This window comes from Brienomyrus brachyistius, chromosome 15, assembly GCF_023856365.1.
Source record: "Brienomyrus brachyistius isolate T26 chromosome 15, BBRACH_0.4, whole genome shotgun sequence".
In the NCBI taxonomy this organism is placed as follows: Eukaryota; Metazoa; Chordata; class Actinopteri; order Osteoglossiformes; family Mormyridae; genus Brienomyrus; species Brienomyrus brachyistius.
In genome coordinates this window covers 2,275,239-2,296,794 of record NC_064547.1, presented here as the reverse complement: position 1 = coordinate 2,296,794, position 21,556 = coordinate 2,275,239, and the positions used below count along the sequence as shown (strand labels likewise).

Here is a 21,556-nt window from a genome sequence, read left to right as displayed (position 1 = left end):
CTCCCACCCCAGCTGTAACCACATTAACCAAGAGCAGGTTTAATTGCTTATGAGAAGCCTGTTCTTGTGATTCTGGGGAAAATAATGATTATTTGGACAAGTAAGCTTTGCTGCTGCTTAAAATCCTTTGTGTAGAGCTCTTGGAGAGCTAAATCACATCTGCGTTCTTAGTTCGGAATTATTACGCAGTGTCAAGAAATTTACATGTTAAGCGTAATGCAGCTACACCTCGGTGAACTAAGACTGAAAACAGACAGAATGCTGAGTAATGACAAGGGGGATCGTCAGCACAGCCCACATGGGTATGGCGTGAGGAGGACAGGCGCGGCAGAGCTGAGAAAGGCAGGGTTCTCGGCGTTCGGTCCACCTTCGGTGCAGTAGCTAGCGTGCAATGGTGAGGAGCTCTAGTAATGGTGAACAGGGCCTTGAAAATGCAAAAACCTACACATCCGAGTGTCTTACAGCCTGCTTCATACCTCGTGTAAACACTGCACTCGCAGGTGGATGTTAAAGTCCGCATGTCACTTAAATGCATGAAAACATTTATTTACATACAGAGGCACACGCACCTTTTAACAGTCACTGTTCCATTTACATTAATCTTTCTTCCACTGTAATTCACACCAGGAATTTCCTACTTTTTTTTTTGTTGTAACATCTAACGTATCCAGGAAACCCCCCTTATCACAACGGTAGGGTGATACTGCCCAGCCTCCAACAGGGGACTGACCAATAGGAGCCTGTCCTTGGGGAAAGTGTCTTCACTGGCTGAGCCAATCATCAGTCTGACAGTCATGGTATTCTCTCTGATAGGCCCTGCATCTCCTGTTCATAAGAGTGGCGCTGCCAGCCGTACCAAAGCAGAGGTGTTACAGAAGCACACAGAAAACCTAAAACATTTATATTCTGAAATGCATATTAGCTCCAATGGGAGCGACATCGACATTACTAACCCTATTCAGAATTTTAATTCTTCATTCAGGTGGGTAATACTAAAAAGATTTAAAAGGCAACTTTTTCTATCAGTTAAATTTGCACTCTCTTGTTAAATGAGTTGCTAAGAATAAAGAAAATGGAAACATACCAGGTGCATTAAAAAAGATCAGCCTTTTGCCACTGATAATTGACCTTGACATGCTTTGTCTCATTGCTTTCTCAAACTAACCGGCAGAAAGTACAAAAAAGAGCAACAATTTGAACAGTACACTAGGCCTTAAATAGTTAGGGAAAGTCATCAAATGAGATCTGGCGGTCAGTAGCGGATCTCTAAACCGTTTATAGGATATATTGTGGTTGAGGTCATCTATGTCTTACAGCTGTAAATGTAACTGCAGTTTACAACGAGGCAGGTAAGAAGAACAAAACTGGCAATAGCTCAAACAGCTTTACCAGGATAGCTCGTAATCAGACTAAAAATACATTTGGTTAAACTATTAATCCACATAGTTCTTTGGGCAGGAATTTTTGGACATAAACTCACCATGTACTGTATATCCTCTACACAGCTGTGCAGCTATCGCATTTTACTCCGGTTTGTGTGAAAATCTGGCACAATCCGGAACTCTGGAACTGGCCAAAAATTTCTCCCGGTGGAAATTTGCAGAAAAGTGTAACATGAACTATTGTATTGTTTTATTCCCAAACCTAAATGAACTGAATTCAGAGCCCACAAAGTGTAGCTCCAGGCTTCCAGAAACCGGAGTAAATTGTGATGCGTACAGGCCCCCCCAAAATGTGCGCAGGTCTCTCGGTGTGTCTTTACGAGCTCTGACTTCGCCCCTCTTCCCGATCCTCGCCATGTAAGGCCAGAAGCTGTGCTTGGCTCGGCCAAACACCCCACCGACGTTTCTGTCCGAGCAACCGAGTCTCTGGCCACGGGAGACACCAGCGGCCCCCACCCCGGCTATACGCTACTGTCCTCCAGGAGCGGTTCCTTCCCCTCTGCACTTGCGGTCTGCGGCCCTTGGGAATAGCTCTGGGTGCCGTTGTTGTGTCTCTTGTAGCTGCCAACCCGCACGTTGAGGTTACTGTGCTCAGGGATGAAGAGGGCGACGAGGAGAGAGAGCAGCACTGAGCACGCCCCGAACAGGAAAGGTGGGCCTGGGATGATGGCACTCTGTAGACAGGGGGGAGCAATGCTTAACACAGAAAGGACGGACCAGGTCTGACTGGCTCAGTGAGGAACAGGACAGAAACCAAGGCGCACGGCCGAGATACGGCACCTCGTCAGTCGGGTTGGCCATGTTCAGCTTAGTGTCCTTGTCTTGACTGTCCACGGCGTCCATCTCATTCAGCTCGACGTGGAACAAATAGAAGACGAAGCCGTAGAGCGCAGGTCCAAGCCCGTTACAGAGGCCTCGGATTCCCGTGATCATGCCCTGCACCACTCCTGGGAGCCAGCGAGACGAAGTACAGCGACGAGTCACAAAAGCGGGACTGAAACCTGCATCCTACAGGAGCACCACTTCCGGCATGTTCTCTGCTGAACTCACCTTGCTGGTCCGGGTCGGCATTGCGGGACACGATGGCGCTGATGGCGGGGAATGTAATGCTGGACATGGCGGCCACAGCACCGGCTGCCCACATCATCCTGCAGGGGAGGGACACACCGCGTCACGCACTGTGCATCACACACCACAAGTCACACCAGCAATCTGACCAGTACTGCAATGATGGGTCAGTCAAACTGAACCACAAACCATAACATTTATTGGTTCCCTCCCATGTTTTCTTACACCAGATCAGTTGCTTAATGTCAGTTTTCCTTAAATTTAATGAGGATTTAAGTATTACTGCTACCCGGATGACTTGGATGGTCTAAAAGGACATTAAGTACCAAAACTGGGTCTTAGTATTTGGTGTTTTAATGTTCATTCATCTATTTAACACATTACCAGTCCTTATTCAAAGTAAGGGTGACGATACACAGGGTAACTTTTTGAACAATGTTACTCAGTCACTTTCCCATTGATATTGGGCAACAAATTTCTTTTTGAAAAACTGTAATCAACAGTGGGCAACTTTTCACGATCATCCAGATCCAGAGGAGTTGCCCTTCATCTCACCTGGCTGGCAGTTGCCCAGCAACACTGCTCAACAAGTTGCCCTGTGTATCATCACCTTAAGACACAATGATCTCAGCTCTCCTTGCCTCCGCAGTGCTGCCATAATAAAACACTTTAACCCACTGCAAGAAAATCAATACAGTGCTTGTTGGCTGTACTCTGAAATTACGGCAAGTATTCAAAGTTCTGGAGCAAATATGTAGGAGTCCGGCAACAAAATAATGAACAAAATAAGGTACAGAGAAACGGGGGGGAAGGGAATTCCAAGCACCACTTACCAGGGCTGAGACCCGAATCCATACCAGGCCAGCTGCAGGATCTGAAAGCCCAACCCCAGCAGGATGGTGTTCTTGTTCCCAATGGAACGCATGAGGAGCCCAAGCACCACAGTCTGCGGACATCAGAGCAGCCTTTTCAAAGAGCCTCTGCTTGGGCTGCTCTCCTACATTAATCCTGGGCACATACTACAACATTTCTCTACGTTCACATCTGAGGAGCCTCGTAGTAACCACTGCAATTCCAGTGGAGTGAAACTCTGAACGTACTAAGGTCTTGCTCAGCACTGACCTGTGCGATGATGGACAGGATCCCCACCACGGCGATGAAAGCAGCCACAGTCTCCGAGGTGAAGCCTATGACCTGCAGAACGAGGCACAGATTACCGAGCTGCAACAGAAAACCTGCACTGCAAAAACGCATCAAGAGAGGGCAGCAGAGGACTGTGAGGCCGCATTTCAAATGCAGGCGAGTGAAATACCTGTCTGAGATAGAGGAAGAAACAGGAATACTGTCCAGCTTCCGGAAGGTAAGACAGAAAGACCGTGATGCAGATGAGGAGAACCGTGGAGTCCTGACCCACCTTCCGGAGCGACTGTGGGCAAACAGCAGGAGAGTCTGAGACAGAGAGCTTACAGCAGGGGTGGCCGATCTTACCCTCAAAGGGCCGGTGTGTGTGCGGGTTTTTGGGGTAACCTGTAGGCCAGCTGTTCAAGCCCAGGTGTGAGGACTCTTCAGCCAATCAGTCCTCTATTGACCAATCTAATTAAGGAGTTGCAGCGAAAACCCGCACACACACCGGCCCTTTATGGATAAGATTGGACACCCCAGGCTTAGAGGATCAACGAAAGACCCGAAATGCTGCGCAGCGAGGGGCGGCACGCTCACCGCGAAGGGGTCGGCCTGCTCCCAGGAGATGGGGGCGCCCCAGGAGGCTGGTCTCATCTTCTCCGGCAGGGACTCTGGTACGGCCACCAGGATGAAGCAGATGTCCAGCATGGCGATGACCGTTGCCAGGATGACCACCAGCGTGTCGCCGTACGCGCTGGACAGGTACGCGCCGATGGCCGGGCTGGTGACCAGGCTGGCAGCGAAAGTTGCAGAGACCTTGGAGAGGAGCAGAGCCGAAAAGGCCAGCGCTGAGACGAGGAGCTACACAGACGAGGTGGTTCACTCCAAAAACAGATCAGATTCTCCCGCTTATCTGCACACTGATGTCCCTGAGCTAACTGCTTGGTGCGTGTCTCTGTGGCAGAAGGTTGTGGCTTCAAATCCCATAGCTGGGACAGTAACCATAGCAGAACTGGGCAGCGGGGCTCCGGATAAATGACTGACCCTGTACTCCGATCCCGAGCATGATGGGATATGCGAAAATTAAGGTACGCTATGCGATTTTAATCTGCCAAACTTTCGTCAAATTCTGCTAAGTTCTCTCACATAAGACCTGGTGTTTCTAGGCAGCCCGAGCTCTGTAAAGGAACCAAGCTACACAACACTGTTTCAGCCCATCACCAGCAGGGGGCACCCAAGCTTACGCATACCCTACCTATAACTTGCTACCCGTAGAATGGCAATATTGGCATCATAAAAATCAAACACTGAAGAAAAATGTGTCTAAATAATCATATACAACACAGAATGTATTTATCAGCTGCTTTTACATGTACATTAAATGCGATCTGATTCAAAGTTGGTAAAATGTTTTAAAGTACATAAAAGGATATATTTGTTCGAGTGCTATGCTCGTAACTGTGAGGGGTGGAGCTTTATTCGGAGATGTTCTCACCAAACCATAGGCAGTGCTCCTCTCGTGGTCCTGCGTGATGTCAGCCACGTAAGCGAAGATTACAGAAAAGGTGACGGCAAAGACCCCCGACACAGAAATGACTGCGAAGTACCACCTAGAGGAGAGGGTGAGGTCAGCCCAAAAAGGCACAGCTACACACAAGATCGAAACACGATACAAAGTATCCTGACGATTTCAAACCCTGGCAACTATCACTGTTTGGGCTGCCAGGTTTGTCCTGGTTAGACAGCATGTTGATGTGTCTCTAGGAAACTGACCAAGGGCTTATCTTCATTAGGGGTATCGGCACGCAGGTGAAGAAGACGGTCAGAAGTAGGAAAGACTTGCGACCCCAGACATCTGAGAGCGCCCCAATCAGGGGGGCACTTAGGAAGGACAACAGACCCTGAGGAGAAGAAGGGGAAAAGCAGACGCACACACACACACATACATGATACTCTGTATGCAACCAATGACACGTAACCAACACATGAAGAGCCTTCAAAGGTATAATTATGAAGAAGGGGAATAATTACTAGACAGGAGACAAAGCAAAGGGGGTGGGACACATTCACAAGAATGTAATTCAAATCCTTTTCCCCATAACTAAATTTCAGAGCTATCTGAGATTATCTCAGACAGGTGAACGGAGTCAGGTCGCGTCTCCATATGCATCGCCGGTGCGGTGTGTTAATCAGGGGCCGGCAAACAGCTTACACGTCCCCATAAAGAGAAGCCCGTTTTCTTACCTTAACTCCATGAATAAGCCCGTTCATCAGAAAGGTATGCTGTGGAAACGTCTGATGTAAAACCTGCAAGGGTCAGAAATGATACAGTGAGTCACCTGCCTTATCACCGGTGTTCTTACAGCGTGTCCATAGGGTTCCTAATGGAGATGACGATCAGAGAGCTACTGCCAATGACTGTAAACATCCCAAATGCACAAAACCACAGAGATCACATCCTGCTGCACACACAGACAGGGGGAAGCCAACTGTAACCCAATCAGCAGGAGAGCCTGTGCTGGGTTTACACTTTGAGAAAGACCCAGACTTAAGGCTGACTTTGAACTCAACTGAGCCAGACTTCCCAGCCTGGTAATCAGGAAGGGACGGATGAAACAGGTTTCATTTGCAAATGACAGAAAATTCATGGGATGCAGGACATGCAGAAGCTGCTTCTGAACCGTCAGACTGATAATACTGGCCAGTGGGCTCACACCTGAGAAGTTAAACTGAGCAAGAATGTGCACACAGGAAGTCAGAAATGCAGAGCAGATGGAAAATATTAGGATGATATATGAGTACGACCTAGACATTTATAATATTCCTCCAGGCCACTGTGAAAGGAACACATGATACTCGTGTAGAATTTGAGCTCAAGGGAATGAAAGCTATACAGAGATATATGTAGCTATACAGAGCTATACGTAGCTATATAGAGCTATACGTAGCCATACGTAGCTATACGTAGCTATACAGAGCCATACGTAGCTATACAGAGCCATACGTAGCTATACGTAGCCATACGTAGCTATACAGAGCCATACGTAGCCATACGTAGCTATACGTAGCCATACGTAGCTATACAGTGCCATACGTAGCCATACAGAGCCATACAGAGCCATACGTAGCCATACAGAGCCATACAGAGCCATACGTAGCCATACGTAGCCATACGTAGCCATACAGAGCCATACGTAGCCATACGTAGCCATACGTAGCACAATCTCTGAAAATCTCTGGTGTTTAGCCAAAGGCAGTGGTCACCGGTCTACGATGGTCTCCTTATAAGGTCAGGTTAGATTAAACCCATTAGTCATGAACAAAGTGACTAAAGATACAGAAGATCAGGAAGAGAGGGAAGCTTTCCCTCGATAGCAAGAACGCAAAGTGGCAAAGGGAAAAAGGGCAGATGAGGTCGGAAGACAACAAAAACATTGTTGGTTGTTTCAATTATGGTTCCTGTTTGAGTAGCGGAAGCAAGTCAGATTGCACATTAAATATCACAATAAACAGGACTGTTTCTGTCATGGGGGGCGGCATGGTGGTGCAGTGGTTAGCACTGTTGCCTCACGCCTCTGGGACCCGGGTTCGAATCTCTGCCTGGGTCGCATGTGTGTGGAGTTTGCATGTTCTCCCCATGTCGTCGTGGGGTTTCCTCCGGGTACTCCGGTTTCCCCCCACGGTCCAAAAACATGCTGAGGCTAATTGGACTTGCCAAATTGCCCGTAGGAATGCATGTGAGTGTGCATGGTGTGTGAGTGTGCCCTGCGATGGGCTGGCCCCCCATCCTGGGTTGTTCCCTGCCTTGTGCCCATTGCTTCCGGGATAGGCTCCGGACCTCCCGCGACCCAGTAGGATAAGCGGTTTGGAAAATGGATGGATGGATGTTTCTGTCATGTTACGTTTTCATATATTCTGACATTTTTAAAAGTATTTCACAGGAGGCTTTTTTTGTTTTTACTGTTTTGCAGCTATAGTCCAACAGCGATGAGGATACTTCAATGCAGTGAGACAAACTGCAGAGTCCCTTTCAGAAGACAGGCTATTTAATTTAATGAAGGCTGACTAGAGTCTCAACAGAACTGGGGAACCGAGCCTCATTAGCTTAGACAAGTTCCCAGAGACAATGGGTGAGACCTCCAGAGCTTTTGACTTAGAGCAGATTAAAATAAACAAGGCAAAAATACTCCGCCGGCCAGTTTCCCGAAGGGAACAGCGGTCGAGTCATAACTGAGCGGCGGAGTGCCACACTTCTGGTGTGTAATCTGCAGAATTTAAAAAGGCCGTGAGAAAATCCCGGACGAGGTGAGGGATTATAGGGGTATGGCTGGTAAAGACACTAGCGGAGGATTCAAAGGCTGGTCTGCAAACACCTACAGACCACGAGGATCAAAATGAAGAACTATCAGTTGTAACATTTTTTCATATTCGCTTCGCAGAAGAGGAACCTGAAATGGATGTGAATGAAGGGGGGGGGGGGTATTCCTGAGATACTGGAAGGGTCAGACATCATGGTGGAACTCTGCCAGTGAATAGAAAGGCTTTCAGCAGAAGGCACAGGCTTACAATGAAAAGCAGAGTAAACTGAATAACGGTTATGTTAAATGTTCTGAAAAACAGGCTGTAAAAATTAAACACACCTTTTTCAAGGGGGCTCCACTCAGGACACAGGCAGCACAATAGCAAATCGTTTCCTTCTGGTTTAATTTGCTGTAACAAAGTGAAATACGCAACTAGATATATCGCTAAAGAGATCGATTCATCGGACTGAATTACGCTTAGCCGTTAGCTTTGCTTAGCCATTAGCTTCATTTTTTTTCCTTTTCCAGTCATTTAAATGTACCTCCAAAAACACTGATCTCCAGTGCGCTGTGTAGCTAATCAAGCTGAGAGGTACAAGCACCAATGTGAAAACCACAGTTAGTAGGAAGGATAACAAGCCAGTGACTGATACAATTAAATCTTAATCACTGTGTATAACTGTGACGTTAAGAGGCTAAGGGCAGACTTGCAGAGGACAGAATTCTGTAAGCATCAGTTTTCTGACAATCAATTTTTTTGGGGGATTCACCATTTTTTCATAGTTTAGGAGTATTTTTTCCAGACTGGAATAAAACACTTGCTTTGCATCCCCAGTGGATTAGGGAGCAGTGTCCATGTACGTGGAGCCAGCTTCCAGACTGCAGCTCAGAATGCTACACATCCAAGAGGAGATTTGCCGGTTTTAGCCAGACTGCCGGCCACTTCTTATGCCAATAACAGCCACAGTGAAAAGTGGGAAAGGACACCGACGAGCTGCAGAGAAGCCAGGGCCTCCCAGTTACCAGGGCAACAAGGCCACAGTGCTAGGGTGCCCCTGGAGGAGCTGCTGTGATGCTCTGACGTGGCCAAGTCCACTGGAGCAGAAGACCAAGGCTGTGGGACATACCTGCAAGCCCGAAAGTGTAATTACTCACCATGAACTGAAGAAGCTATTTCCCTTTAAGTTTTGTTAGAAACAATTCTACTGCCCCCCCAAAGCACACCTGGTCTGCTGCGTCACAGCCTCCTCACCTAAGTGCCTTCATCCTGCACTGCTGGGGCCTTCAGGGCTTCAACTGGTTTTACTGGTGCTCAGGCTTCAAGCCACAGAGTGAGGTTTTTACCATATCACTGGGATTCGATTCCAGACGCAGCTTCTCAGCCTCATTGTTCTCCATGATAGATATGCTTGATGACTGTCCCCACAAGGGTCCCCTATCATGCAGCTGGACATCATTTGACAAAACTCAAATTTGTAATGAGACAGAGTGTCACCCCTTACGAAGTGAATGGAAAAGTCCGGCCTGCAAAGTCTGGCTGGAATCTCTTTTCAAAAAGTGCATCAATTACCCTTCTAGTTGCCCTTTCAGACAGCATCTGCGAAGCTACCAGTGGGTCCATTTTAAGCAAAGCCATGGCTTTTTTTCCCCCTTTTCAGTTTTCATTATCATTCATTCCAGCACGTTCCCACATGTTCATGTGTGACCTGCTCTAACAGCAAGACGAAGATCTGCTCTGCAAGTCAGAAAACCGCACAGAATCATCGGATCATCTTTTGGTTTAATATCTGCAACCTCTACATGTAGGACCCACGACATGATGGATACGACCCCGGGGCGTTACTACAGTTCACCCTAATAAACAAAATCATGCAATTTCCCATCCCCATATGAAAGGATCCACTGTCCACAACACGCCTCAAGCTGAGGCCCCAATCAGCCAAAACGGGAACTGAACACACTACATCCCGCAGCTCGCAAAGCACCCGACATTCAGCTTATCGCCGTCTGTTGTTCAGAGAGGATGGCGCCACTGTAAACTGGCTCATCTGTGCATTCACTGTAAATTAAGAAACGTACAACAAGCCTTAAGAGTGGCAAAGCATTATTCTACACTGCATTAATAAAAATGTTTCCTTCATATACACACTGTTAGGACAACTAATTTGTGCTTCTATATAAACAGAAGACTGTAAATAATAGATTACTACTCTATATTACATCCATCTGGTCATTCAGCACAGGGTCAAACGCAGCGTAGACCATATCACACAAGACAGAGGTACACCTAAGACAGGCTGCCGGTCCATTACAGCGAACGATCACACACTCATTCAAAAATATCAGCTAGTGTAACTGCTCGTCGGTGGCCTGTGGGGGTAAACTGGAGCACCTACAAGAAATCAACAGGAGACCTGGAAACCAAATGAGATTCACACACAGAAGGGTGGGACTCAAACCCGCAACTCCAGAGGTACGAGACAACCGTACTACCCACTCAGCCATATGTGATGTTGCTTAAATACTGTGTTGCACATTAAATGCGATACTTTATCACTTTTCTCCCAGATTATAACCTTATGACCGCAGTTGTGACCCAATATAAAACTACTGCACCGTAATTGCAGGATTTCAGCACTAAGTGTGCAGCATAAATATCATAAATTAGACCCATGCCTTTCTCTTCCAGCCACAATTTCATTCATATTTTAAATGGACCGATATGGTCACGGAAACTGGCGAATCGGGAGACACAGCTCCAAAAGAACAGAAAGCACAGATACAAACATGCATCCATCTACTCAGGAGCCGCTGAGAAATGTTCAAATGTCATGTCCCTGAGAAACAACGTCATAATGATGAGGTTCTGTAGCGCTTTTTGAAAGAAGGCACTCCGGGAGACACTCCCCCTGGGCTCTGAAATATTAATGTAACTATTAAACATTATTAAATACTCCATTGAAAATGAGCCCAAAGGCACTCAGCATTCATCAAATGTGCAACTACCCAGTTTATTTTGTGAGAAAAATTTGCAACAAATTAAAAAGCAGAAACCCCCGAAGGTATGCTTGCATTTTCTTCACAAAGGAGAAGTTTACCGTTAGCATGGGAGTGGTAAGAAGCCCCCAAGCGAAGAACTCCAGGAAAATCACCACCACCGCATGGTAGACGCTGGGCTCGCCTATTCCCTGGGGCTGCAAAATAAAAATAAGCACTTTTACCTTGGAGAAATACCAGATCTAACATGGATCTGCTATGAAATGTGTCACACTGCGAAATAAAGGAGAAAGCATGCCAGGTAATAAATAGCCAATTACGGGCAGGATATTGTTAGAACAAACTCTCCTCGCGATTACATCCAGGTCCCCGAAGGGCCGCTCTCTACATTTGGAGATCATCATATACCGTCGAGAGGATGAAATGCAGCACTGGACATAAAGGATGCTGCAGATGGGCCAGATTGGATCGAGGGTGCCGATCAACAAACCAAGTGGTTCGTTAAATTATGAAAACCCTTAGCAGATAAGCTCAAAACAGACTTTTAAAAATCCACTGCACTTGTGCAAATGTGTAAAAATCTATTACACTAAGAACATTAGCCGGTAACTTTAAAATTTTTGAATGATGTAAAGTTAATCATTAGAAAGACACGCTGAAAACTGCCCTCAGTTCGATCTGATGAGGTTATTTTCCTTTTGTGGGCACTTGACAAGGTTTTGTTAAATATTACTAACAAACTCGTACCAAGTAACCAACTAGGCCATGATTCCAAGTTCGACTCGCAGTCCGCAAACAGTACATGCCTATTAATACTGACACTTTAAATTATGGTAATAAATATTGAAATACATTCATTAAGTGGGAAGTTTGATTGTTTTTGCAATATAGCTGGTTAATGGACTGCGTTCCATGAGCGTTCTTGCAAACTGTGACATTACAAATAACGATGGTACTTGTTCTCTGACGATAATAAGGGATGTACATGTAGACTGTAGTTTGCAAACACCGAACCAGCGCCGCAAACAGTCCCACGTTCATCACTGAAGAGCAGGAGCATAAGTCATTTATTTTACACTGAACAGCACAACGCCTCGCTTCATATTAGATGTGCACAGCACACATAGTTTTGTAAAGGATGCAACTGCCCCCACCCATCCACCAGTGCATCCGTGCCCAGTAACAGATGCGACTAAGGTGGGTCACAGCTGTTCCCAGTTCCGCTCCGTAACGCGGCGGTGTTTCGCTACCAGAATCACTGACATACAACGGAACAGAACGAAAGGAAAATCCAGAAATCTAATTATATAACGGTGGCTGCTACATGTGATTATATATTCAACGGAGAAATAAATATTTAACTCACATTTCCTCCATCTTTTATAATAATTTTCTTGGCAAGAAGAATGCTGCGGTTCAACCGCTTTTTCTTCTTTTTCTCTCCTGTCATGTTAGCATTCATCCATTCTTGCTGGCAAAGAAAAGAACGTAAGATGAATGACTCAAAAATGTAAAATAGTAAAAATGCTTTCCTATCTGCCCATCTTTCTGTCTATCCCATCTTCCTGGAGCCGCGGAAGCCCCTCCCCATCCGCACGCCTCAGCGCCGCTATTGGTCGGCCTACAGCAGCCGCCACTGCGTTGGCGTCTGATTGGTCAGGAAGGTGGTCTCTCCGTAAAAGCGTCATATCTCATTTCTAGAATTTAGTTTATTTGAGAATTTAAGTTGGAGTGCAACCATTACAGAAGAAACCATGCTTGGTGCTTGTATGCCACCTGTATATTTTAACGATTTATATATAAACAGGAAACGTTGATATTTTACTAAAACGATAGCTTTGCCTGATATCCGAACACCTGTATTGTTAATTGTAACGAATGACATATTGGAAGCTGCGCAGGTTTAGGGAAAGGTATGTAGTAAGGGTTAGAGTTCATTCAGTAGCTACAGTAATCTTATCGCCGATTGGCTAAGATCTGCGATAGAAATGCCTGAACCAATCACCGTCGAGGGAGATGCAGACCGTGCCATAAATGCTCGTGCCTCTAAACACGCCGTGCTCGCGGAAGATCCGCTTATTAAACGGACGCATCGCACGTAGCCATTTTTTTTATTACAGCGGTCTGTCTAATGCCTTTCCGTTATTAGGGCGCTTAGCTTCTCTCATAAATCCAGACAGCTTCTGGCTATTTTAAGCTGAAGTGCAACATTTAACCAGACTACTCATTCATAACATATATTGTTTCACAAGTGTCATGAAGAATGTAATATTCATTTCAATGCAATTACAACTTATCTTGTGCATCTTCACTGTTATATCTATTCAGTGGTGAAATACGCGAAATATTGAACCACCACAGGCAAGAGGAAAGGAAACCGTAACGCTGGGAGATGTTGCAACAGGTGATAGGTCTGGGGGGTGAATGACAACTGTGGTGTCATGGTACTGGAGGTGTCACAGTTAGCGACAGAGGGAAGCAACCAGTTCACTCAATGAATAAATTCTTACTGAATGCCGAAATACTAGTGTATCCAAAGCCAGACTCAGTCCTGATGAGGTACGACGCTTTATCCAGTGTGGGGGTGGTAAAGCCACAGCTAAGGCAAACTGGAGTCTGTGGTTCAGCAGCTAGCTTGTGTGAGCAGTGAGAAACAGACCATGCCCTGCTTCCTACATAGTTCAAAACCGAGAAAGGGAAACCCCCAAACATTCAAACACACTCTATCGGAAGACATCACTTCTTGAACTAAGGAGGGTTTGTCTAAGCTCCTGATTTTCACTCGAGAGGCTTTAATGTACATCTTTATTTGGGAAAGACACCAGAAGCTATGACAGTGAACTTATACCAGCAATACCACTTTTAGGCCAGGAAGAAAGTGCGAAGCTAGGGGTGATAAACATGGAAATTCTGTAGAAGTACAACTGCAGTATCAGGAAACGATACCTACCGTTTCACCATTAACTGCAGATAAGACCTACGGTAAACATACCTTTTTAAGCAGTCCTTTTCTTCTGCAGCCCTTATCAGTTTTTGATAATGTGGTTTCCAATGATCCCAGTTTGAAAATATGTATAATAAAGCTTTAATAGGAGCCGTCGGTGGTGGGCAGGGGTCCGCAGTCACTCTGACCGGTCTTCAGCTGCACAGCCCTATACACAGCATGCTGCAATGTCCTGTGTATCCTGACTTCATGCTGTCATAGCCAGCATTAACTTTTCCAGTAATTTCTGCTACAGTAGCTCTCCTGTGGGACCAGACAGGCTTGCCTTCACTCCCCACGCACATCAGTCAGCCTTGGGTACCCATGACCTCGTCACCAGGTCACCGGTTGGCCTTCCTTGGACCACTTTTGGTCGGTACTAACCACTGCATACCACAAGCGTCCCACAAGACCACCTGCTTTGGAGATGCATGACCCAGCTACTTAATCATCACAATGTAGCCCTTGTCAAAGTCTCTCAGATCCTTACACTTGCCCATTTTTGCTGCTTCCAACACATCTACTTGAAAAACTGATTGTTCATTTGCCTAATATATAATCGCACCCTTGGCAGATGCCATTGTAACCAGATAACGTTATTTACTTCACCTGGTTATAATGTTATGGCTGATCAGTGTACATTACAAAAACCCTCTGTCACTTATGTTGCACTGCGGACCCGAGGCTCTTGTTTCAGGCACATCTGCAGCAAATAATTAAGAATGATTTTCTTTGGTAAAGCTTCTTCCTACATAGATCAAAACCTTGACCTGAAAGTCATCAGTGGTCTAACGAGGGAGATGAAAGGACTGGGTTGGAAAGACTGAATTGCTGTTACTTGAGGAAAAGCAGATGTCATTTTATTTGGGACCAGTTTCTGCTGAGACAAAGGTAAGACAGGTAGCATAAATGTTCAATGTAGGAGTTTAAGAAATACAACAAAGCAAAGAAAGGAGAATACTATCCTGTTGTGGCACAAGACGAAAGTGCAGACGTGTACCATTCTGATGCCTTTAAGATAAGCCAAAATTACAGTCAGTAGAATTAAACAAAAGTCTAACATATTTACAATTCAATGCCACATCCTGCCAGATTAGTTGTTTATCTGCATTAAGTTGATAATTAAACTGGCTAGTTTATTGAAGTCCACCTTCAGTACCAAATCTGAATATGGAATGTATTGACAAAAACAACACACAAAACATAAGCACCTTTATACTTTGCAAATCTAAGGCTTTAAACACCAGTTACACCCCAGATTCAAAACTGCAAAAGTGGGTTAAGCATATTTTGGTCCATTAAAAAAAGCACATTAAGCAACAGTCTAATCATTCACAACATACAAGGAATACTTTTCAGTCAAGTGGTTTCCAAAAGCAATTACACTCTGCTTGAGGTTCTCTAACCTCAAAGAATGTCTAAATTGCAATACTACATACAAGTTCTTAAAAAACTAGCTAAAAATGTTCATAAACTTTATACAGTTACTGGAGACTTAAGATCAGGGGTGTAAAAATCTTAAATATCATGGAAAACAGCAGGCCAAAGAGGATGGTCATTGGACAAGTCACATCAAGGTACAGAGGCCTGTCCAGTTTGAATCTCATATTGGAAAATGCTTCTCATACTGTAACTATCTGAAAAGGCACATACTACTTCCAAGTAGCCCAGATGTTCCCAAAGTGTGCAAATGTAGTAACTGCTTACCTTATTGCTTTATATGTTGCGTGCAATAGCAGGTACAGTAGTGTAAAGGGGAGAAGGGAATAACTAAGTGTGAAAGGCACGGTCCGTTTTACACAGTTGTTACGGAGCCAGTTAAGGACGCTATGAAAGTGCCACCTTCCGAAGTACATTAAAAATGAGCAATAAGTATTTTCAAGTTTCCATTCTTAAGCATTAAGTGTTTAGCCCATGGGAGAACACATTTGGCACGGTCAATTGTACAGAGAAAATCTTCCTTATCTTCCCAAACGACAGGAGAATTGCCTGGAAGGGTAATGGTTGAGGTTCGAGGCCCGTTTGAGCTCTGCTGATCCATTGCTCAAACTGTTTGAGTGATGGAAAAAGGGCAGATCTCTTGAGAAAATGTCACAGTGCTCATTTTACCAATTAATCATTTATCTTCAAGCAGGCTTTAACCACAGTGTCATAATCGTAAAAATAAAGAATCCGGAAAATACAGGTGAATTGGTACATATGACAAAAGGCACTGTTGACAAAAATGTGGAGTCCTGACAGAGTTCAAAATGAATGGAAGATGGAATTTTATTTGCCTTGGGTAGTCTCAAGAAAAAAGGAAAAAAAAAACCAGTGGTGTGTAACACAAGATTTAGTATCTGCTCAGGATGCAGCATGATCATCTTCATGTGTGACACTGACCGATGCTAGAAAATTTTTAAAAGTGCTTAGTGAGAACTATTCAACTATGACAACTGAATGATGCACAAACATTCAACGTTGACAGTAGTTGTATGATGACAGTAAAATGGCATGTTCTCAGGGCGCCGTCAGACATTGGCATCCGTGTAAGAGATGTCAGGGTCAGAGAAACGCCTTTTGACCTGAATATCGGACTGGCAGTTCGCGGGGTCAAACACAGGGAGATCTGCGGGCGCGGGATCCTCGCCAGGGCAGATGTAAAGGGACTGGGTGACGCCTTTGCGCCGGGCTGGATGGTCTCGCCTTCTCAGTTGCGCCAGGGCCTGGGAAGTGTAGCGGGAGAGTGTCTGAGTGCCCAAACAGGACAGAACCCCTGGGGGCAGCTTCACAGTGCTGGGAATGACAGGATGGCGCCGTTCTAACTGCAGCCGGGCCGCATGTGAGGCAGGTGGGGGCCACTGGGGAGCGTCGTCTGCAGGCTTAACTACCAGCATCCCTTTACCTACTGCAAGAAAGATTGGTAGTAGAAAATGATGTTTGCTATTTAGTCCTGGACGGCGGCGCCACACAAAGTCCCCACAAAATCAGCTATAGCATGCAGAATCGCTGTCATTGGTTCACACCCCGTCTCATACACCGTGCGAACACTCTATATGCGTCCTAGTGGCTGACACCCCGCTAGGCAGCACGGCACGCTGCTTAAAGGTGCCACCTATAGCTTCTGCACACCTGCACCAGAAATAAGAGGGGCAAAGCACACAGATGACAATAAGTTGAGAAACAGATATAAAACGGCGACAACTGTACCTTAATACTGACCTTCGGTGTCCAAGTTGCCGGGCCGCTCTTCCTGCAGGCTCTCAGAGCTGACTGAAGCCTCAGAGTCCAAGTTCTCCTGGTCGGAGCCAGGCTGCTCCAGCTCGGGCAGTCTGCAGGCCAGCTCCACCCTGTCATGTGGGAAATGACACATCCATAACTTAGTCACATTTATCCCCAAGTCAACCATGTTAGCCTTTGCTTACTTTTCCTGCTTGATGGATTTAATTCGCTCCATAAGATTCTTCTCTGCCTGTCTGTCAGAATCGGTCGGCAGATTCTCAGGGATCGCCTGCAGATCCGCATGCATTTTCTCATGGACCTTAAAACAAAAACAAAATCACTTAAAACAGATCCCATCACTGAGCCAGACTTGTGCAGAGGTATTTCCTATAGGTTAGTAGTGTGAGTGTTAAATGAGTTAAATCCAATGTATCCTCACAACACTGTGTCAAATCCCACACAGCAGCTCATCAAGACCATCTGAAGCCAGACACTGAGGAAAAGAAATGCAAGTCCCTTCACCCAAAGACAACATTTTAATAAAGGTTTCATATCTGTTAAAGAAACCCCTAGTACTGAACTCAATCATGCAATAGAGACCGTCTCAAGGTTATGTTATTTTCAAAGCTTTGTAGTCAAATGACCAACCTCACTTTCTAAACATTTTAAAATATATCCACACAGATATGTGCATGTCAGATTTTAACAACTGTCTAACTGGTTTGACTGATTTGGATGAAGCTTCGATTCCAATACCAACTTGGTATTACATATAATCAAGGTGCGTGTGTGTATACAAACACATGTGATACATGTACCTTCTATGCAAGTGAAATAGAGGACAATTCACAATGATGCCTAAAAAGCTTTGAAAATGGGTTTGTTTCAATGCAGGAGGTCAGACCCACAAAGGCACAAACATTGTCCAGTCTAAAGGCTGAATTACACTTCTGCGTTGAGCTTTGCCCGTCACCTACGCATTTGTCCTGCTCTGCAATCACACCGCCAAAAATGCTAGGTGATGCATAGTTTTGGATGTTGCATTTATTGTCTTCCCCCCTGAAATATATTCAATCGTTGAATTACACAATTGAAACAGGAAAATAAACATTTAACAATATATCAATTTATCGAATCCTTTTAAATTTACGCTGCTCCAAACTTCGCATAGACAATTTTGGAAAAACGTCGAGCCACTACAAAATCACTCTTTAAGCATCTTCTAAAATTAGTGTCTATGTGACTTTTTACAGTTTTTTTAGTCTTGCAAAGTATAAATAAACTTAATGAAGGTAAGTGACAAAAGCACTTTCACCTTGAGTGTTTTGCTATGATGCTAAGGGGGAGAAATTTAATACTACATATAAACAACGCTTCAGTTTCAAATCGGCGGTATAAGTGCACTCAGGAAGTACGTTTTCTTTACCCCCATAAAGACCCAACGCTACCATGCGGCCCAATCTCAGTCCTTGTGTCATGGGTTGCTGCAATGTTTGGTCGTATGCTTGGTGGCGTCAGGCTACAGCGCCTGCTACCCGGTGAGGCCGCACTCATGGCGCCGAATCGGCACAGAAGTATAAATCAGCCTTAAGTATTCAGTCTCACAAATGCAAAATCCCAATGGTCATGCAACACACTCCACATTAGTACGAGGCGTAGAACATCTCCGATGCCATGCGTTTGTGGTTGAGTTTAAGGGGGACCCCTAGACGGCAGTTTAAACGAAGACCACTGCCAATACATACCACCACTCCTTTGTAAGGAGAGGGAAATCTGAGAGGCAAATGCCAGCACTAGAGAGAAAGGACCAAAACAGAGTTACAGAGCACAGTACCCAACTCAAAAGGCCGTCAACTGCTGCTCTAACTGCACATTAACATCCGCTGGTCATGTTATAATCGTACTTCAGATGGCATTAAGCAGTTCCCTGCTCTAGCACGCCAGGGTCTTTAAGGGTCACAGTAATATCATGCGTCTTAACAAAGGTATGACAAGCCACTGACTACTTTAAAGCTCCCCACACAAGATGGATCAGACCAGACATCGCTTACCGTGTTCTGTCTCCGGAGCTGGTTGACAGCCAGAGCCTCTGCATACTCCAGCTGCTCGATCTCTTCTATCTTCTCATTGTACCGCTTTGTCTGTTCATTGATCAGCATCTCCACACACCTGAAGCAGAAACGACACCCACTGTTAATGCTGGCAGGGCCAAGAAACCCACAATGAAATGGAAGCAGCAAGTCAAACACGTTAAAACTGACACGGGATCATTCCTTTGATAAGCATATACATAACATACAGCATATATACTGTATAAATGACCATACAGGAGTAAATAGTTTGATTATCTGAGACTTAGGGCTGGTAATGTGAAAGCAAACTGAATAAATAAAAAAAAAAAAAACTCACATCGTTGTCTTGGCCACGTCCTTCATGCTGGTAAGGGGATCAGCGGAGTCGGGACACCGCAAGATGCAGGGTGCAAAGATAATGGCCAACGCATTGGGGGACATACGATTGTGCGCTTCCTCTTTGGCTACTCTGTATGGGGGGGGGAGGCGAATACAGATCATTCAGCTCCAAGCTTCATGCATCTCCTGGCAAACAGGAATTTTAATAACATCTGCTATTACCTCACGAGATGGAAGATAAGTCTTTCCAGCGTGCTGAAGTGCGCATGTGGAACCTGCTCCAGTACTTTGTAAATGGCATGTATTTGCTCAGACTTTTCAGGTAATTCTACAAACAGGGAGGGGATGGTAAAAGTTACTGCCACGTAAATAGTGGGACCCCCCCTCCACCCCTGCAGCCCCTCCCAAATAAAATTAAATCCAGCTACTAATGCAAAATCACCCCCACCGACTTGAACCTGGGGACATGCACCCCAGGACTTACCAACGGCATGAAGGAAGTCGCTGTAATGTGTGAAGGTCATCAGGGGCTCTGGAAGCTCACGGAGCCACTGCTTCACCAAGCCCGTCACCGTGTGTATCGGGTAGTCCTCCAGACACACCGCACCGCAGTCTGCAGGGGGGGTAACGGCAACCAAGTCACACAGGAGTCTGCAGCCACGAGCTTTTCCCCCAGAGGAAGGTGCCGGGTCAGGCTACGCTCTGCCACGCCTCACCGGTCTCCAGCAGCTGCCGCAGCTCTTTCATGCGGTTGGCGGCGCCCGACTTGCGATATATGCCTTCTGTGTACAGGCCGTTAATCTCCACATGCTCCAGCATCATCACCAGCACCAGAGGCACCGGGTTCTTGTCGTTGATTAGTGTGCTTACGTGCACTGCGAAGTTCTGGGACTCATCTTCAGACTGTATGAGATGGTGAGAATGTAGAAGGTAGAAACAGGATCTAGACAATGTAGCCTTTAAAAACGCAAAGTACTGTATGTTACCGACATCACCACACACAGGTCTCACCTTCTTGGCACAATATGAAGAGCAATCCGTGGTGATTTTGCTGAGGCACTTCTTGTGACATACCATTTTGCAAGCTTAAAATACATCAATTAATTGATTAATGATATGAATAAGATGAAGGAATATGGCACCTAAATGAAGCAGCTGCAATAAACAGAAGGATTTACAAGAACTCACAAGTGCACATGAAGGCGTTCTCCATGCCCCAGATGTAGGAGCAGCACTGGTCACATGACTGGATGATGGTCACCTGATATGTGTCAAACATGTGGTCCAGCGGACTCTCCAACTGGGGAGATTTAAGGTCATGTCAAGTGAACTCCTGGCTGGTCTAGCGGCTGACTGGCTCCAAAAATAAAATCTTACGGTAAGTGCTTTTCGACTCGTACTTACGGATTTATCCTTCTTTCGTCTCTTCTTTCGAGATTTTGCAGGCTGAAACGTGTATTTGCACAGAGTGACTGCAGTGTTATAATACGGTCGAACGTCCCAACCTTTTCCAACTTCAAAAAAAATACCCACATGATACAGACGCATTCTGTCAGACCATGCGTCTGCTGCGGCGGGACAGCACCCCATGCAAGCTTACGAATTACCTTTGCTGGCTCCTCCTCTCTCTTATTCTCTCCGCGGATGAATATATCCAGAACAGACTGGAATAAATTGATGACAAGCTGGACCTCGGACTTCTGCTTCTCTCCAGCAAGAGCAATGACCTTATTCTGGTAGCCCGTCATCAATCCTTTGTAGCCTATGTGGGGTTTCTGTCAGACACCGCAGAGAGAGGATTATGTGCATCTCGCCATGTCTGCCACTCAAGACTGTGATGAACTGGACGAGGATGCCATTAGAGAGGATGTTAGTACTGCGGGCACCAGCGCATGCACACCTACCGAGAGAGTGTACATGCCCTTAATGTTTTCTCTGAACTGCATGGTGGCAGTGATGAAGATCTGTTCTGTTGCGGACAGCTGCTTCCCTCTGGAGCGCAGGTCGTTCACCTGCGAGAAGACCGGGGTC

At 45.6% G+C, this 21,556-nt stretch overlaps 2 protein-coding genes across 12 annotated transcripts in view; both read right to left on the bottom strand.

Moving 5' to 3' along the window:
• Window positions 1-521: 521 nt before the first annotated feature.
• On the bottom strand, window positions 522-12,587 carry LOC125709164 (hippocampus abundant transcript 1 protein-like). The gene is made up of 12 exons (XM_048977334.1): window positions 12,297-12,587; window positions 11,032-11,127; window positions 5,877-5,939; window positions 5,406-5,533; window positions 5,128-5,242; window positions 4,230-4,448; window positions 3,823-3,936; window positions 3,633-3,704; window positions 3,344-3,456; window positions 2,493-2,590; window positions 2,223-2,389; window positions 522-2,116 (listed from the first exon to the last, which is right to left on the bottom strand). The coding sequence occupies exons 1-12, from the start codon at window positions 12,390-12,392 to the stop codon at window positions 1,904-1,906; spliced, it is 1,494 nt and encodes a 497-aa protein (XP_048833291.1). The 5' UTR covers window positions 12,393-12,587; the 3' UTR covers window positions 522-1,903.
• Window positions 12,588-14,751: 2,164 nt separating this feature from the next.
• Window positions 14,752-21,556, bottom strand: part of LOC125708539 (unconventional myosin-IXb-like) — a 45,813-nt gene continuing 39,008 nt past the window's right edge. For 4 of the 11 annotated variants that reach the window (XM_048976127.1, XM_048976126.1, XM_048976130.1 and 1 more), the window contains 14 exons: window positions 21,430-21,537; window positions 21,133-21,300; window positions 20,930-20,971; window positions 20,714-20,825; window positions 20,537-20,610; window positions 20,242-20,428; window positions 20,010-20,138; window positions 19,748-19,853; window positions 19,524-19,655; window positions 19,166-19,283; window positions 18,860-18,907; window positions 17,318-17,433; window positions 17,115-17,242; window positions 14,752-16,800 (listed from right to left, as the gene is read on the bottom strand). In XM_048976127.1, the coding sequence (XP_048832084.1) occupies window positions 16,424-16,800; window positions 17,115-17,242; window positions 17,318-17,433; window positions 18,860-18,907; window positions 19,166-19,283; window positions 19,524-19,655; window positions 19,748-19,853; window positions 20,010-20,138; window positions 20,242-20,428; window positions 20,537-20,610; window positions 20,714-20,825; window positions 20,930-20,971; window positions 21,133-21,300; window positions 21,430-21,537 (1,845 nt within the window). In that variant the 3' untranslated portion in view covers window positions 14,752-16,423. Of the gene's footprint in view, window positions 16,801-17,102; window positions 17,243-17,317; window positions 17,434-18,859; window positions 18,908-19,165; window positions 19,284-19,523; window positions 19,656-19,747; window positions 19,854-20,009; window positions 20,139-20,241; window positions 20,429-20,536; window positions 20,611-20,713; window positions 20,826-20,929; window positions 20,972-21,132; window positions 21,301-21,429; window positions 21,538-21,556 lie in introns of all 11 variants that reach the window. The other 7 variants (XM_048976132.1, XM_048976135.1, XM_048976128.1 and 4 more) reach the window with 5 other exon arrangements.

Coding starts and splice junctions, on each gene's coding strand:
- LOC125709164 (XM_048977334.1), bottom strand. CDS start 12,392: ATGAATGCTAACATGACAGGAGAGAAAAAGAAGAAAAAGCGGTTGAAC. Junction 11,128..12,296: donor TTATAAAAGATGGAGGAAAT/GTGAGTTAAATA, acceptor TTTATTTTGCAG/CCCCAGGGAATAGGCGAGCC. Junction 3,705..3,822: donor TCTTCCTCTATCTCAGACAG/GTATTTCACTCG, acceptor CTCGTTCTGCAG/GTCATAGGCTTCACCTCGGA.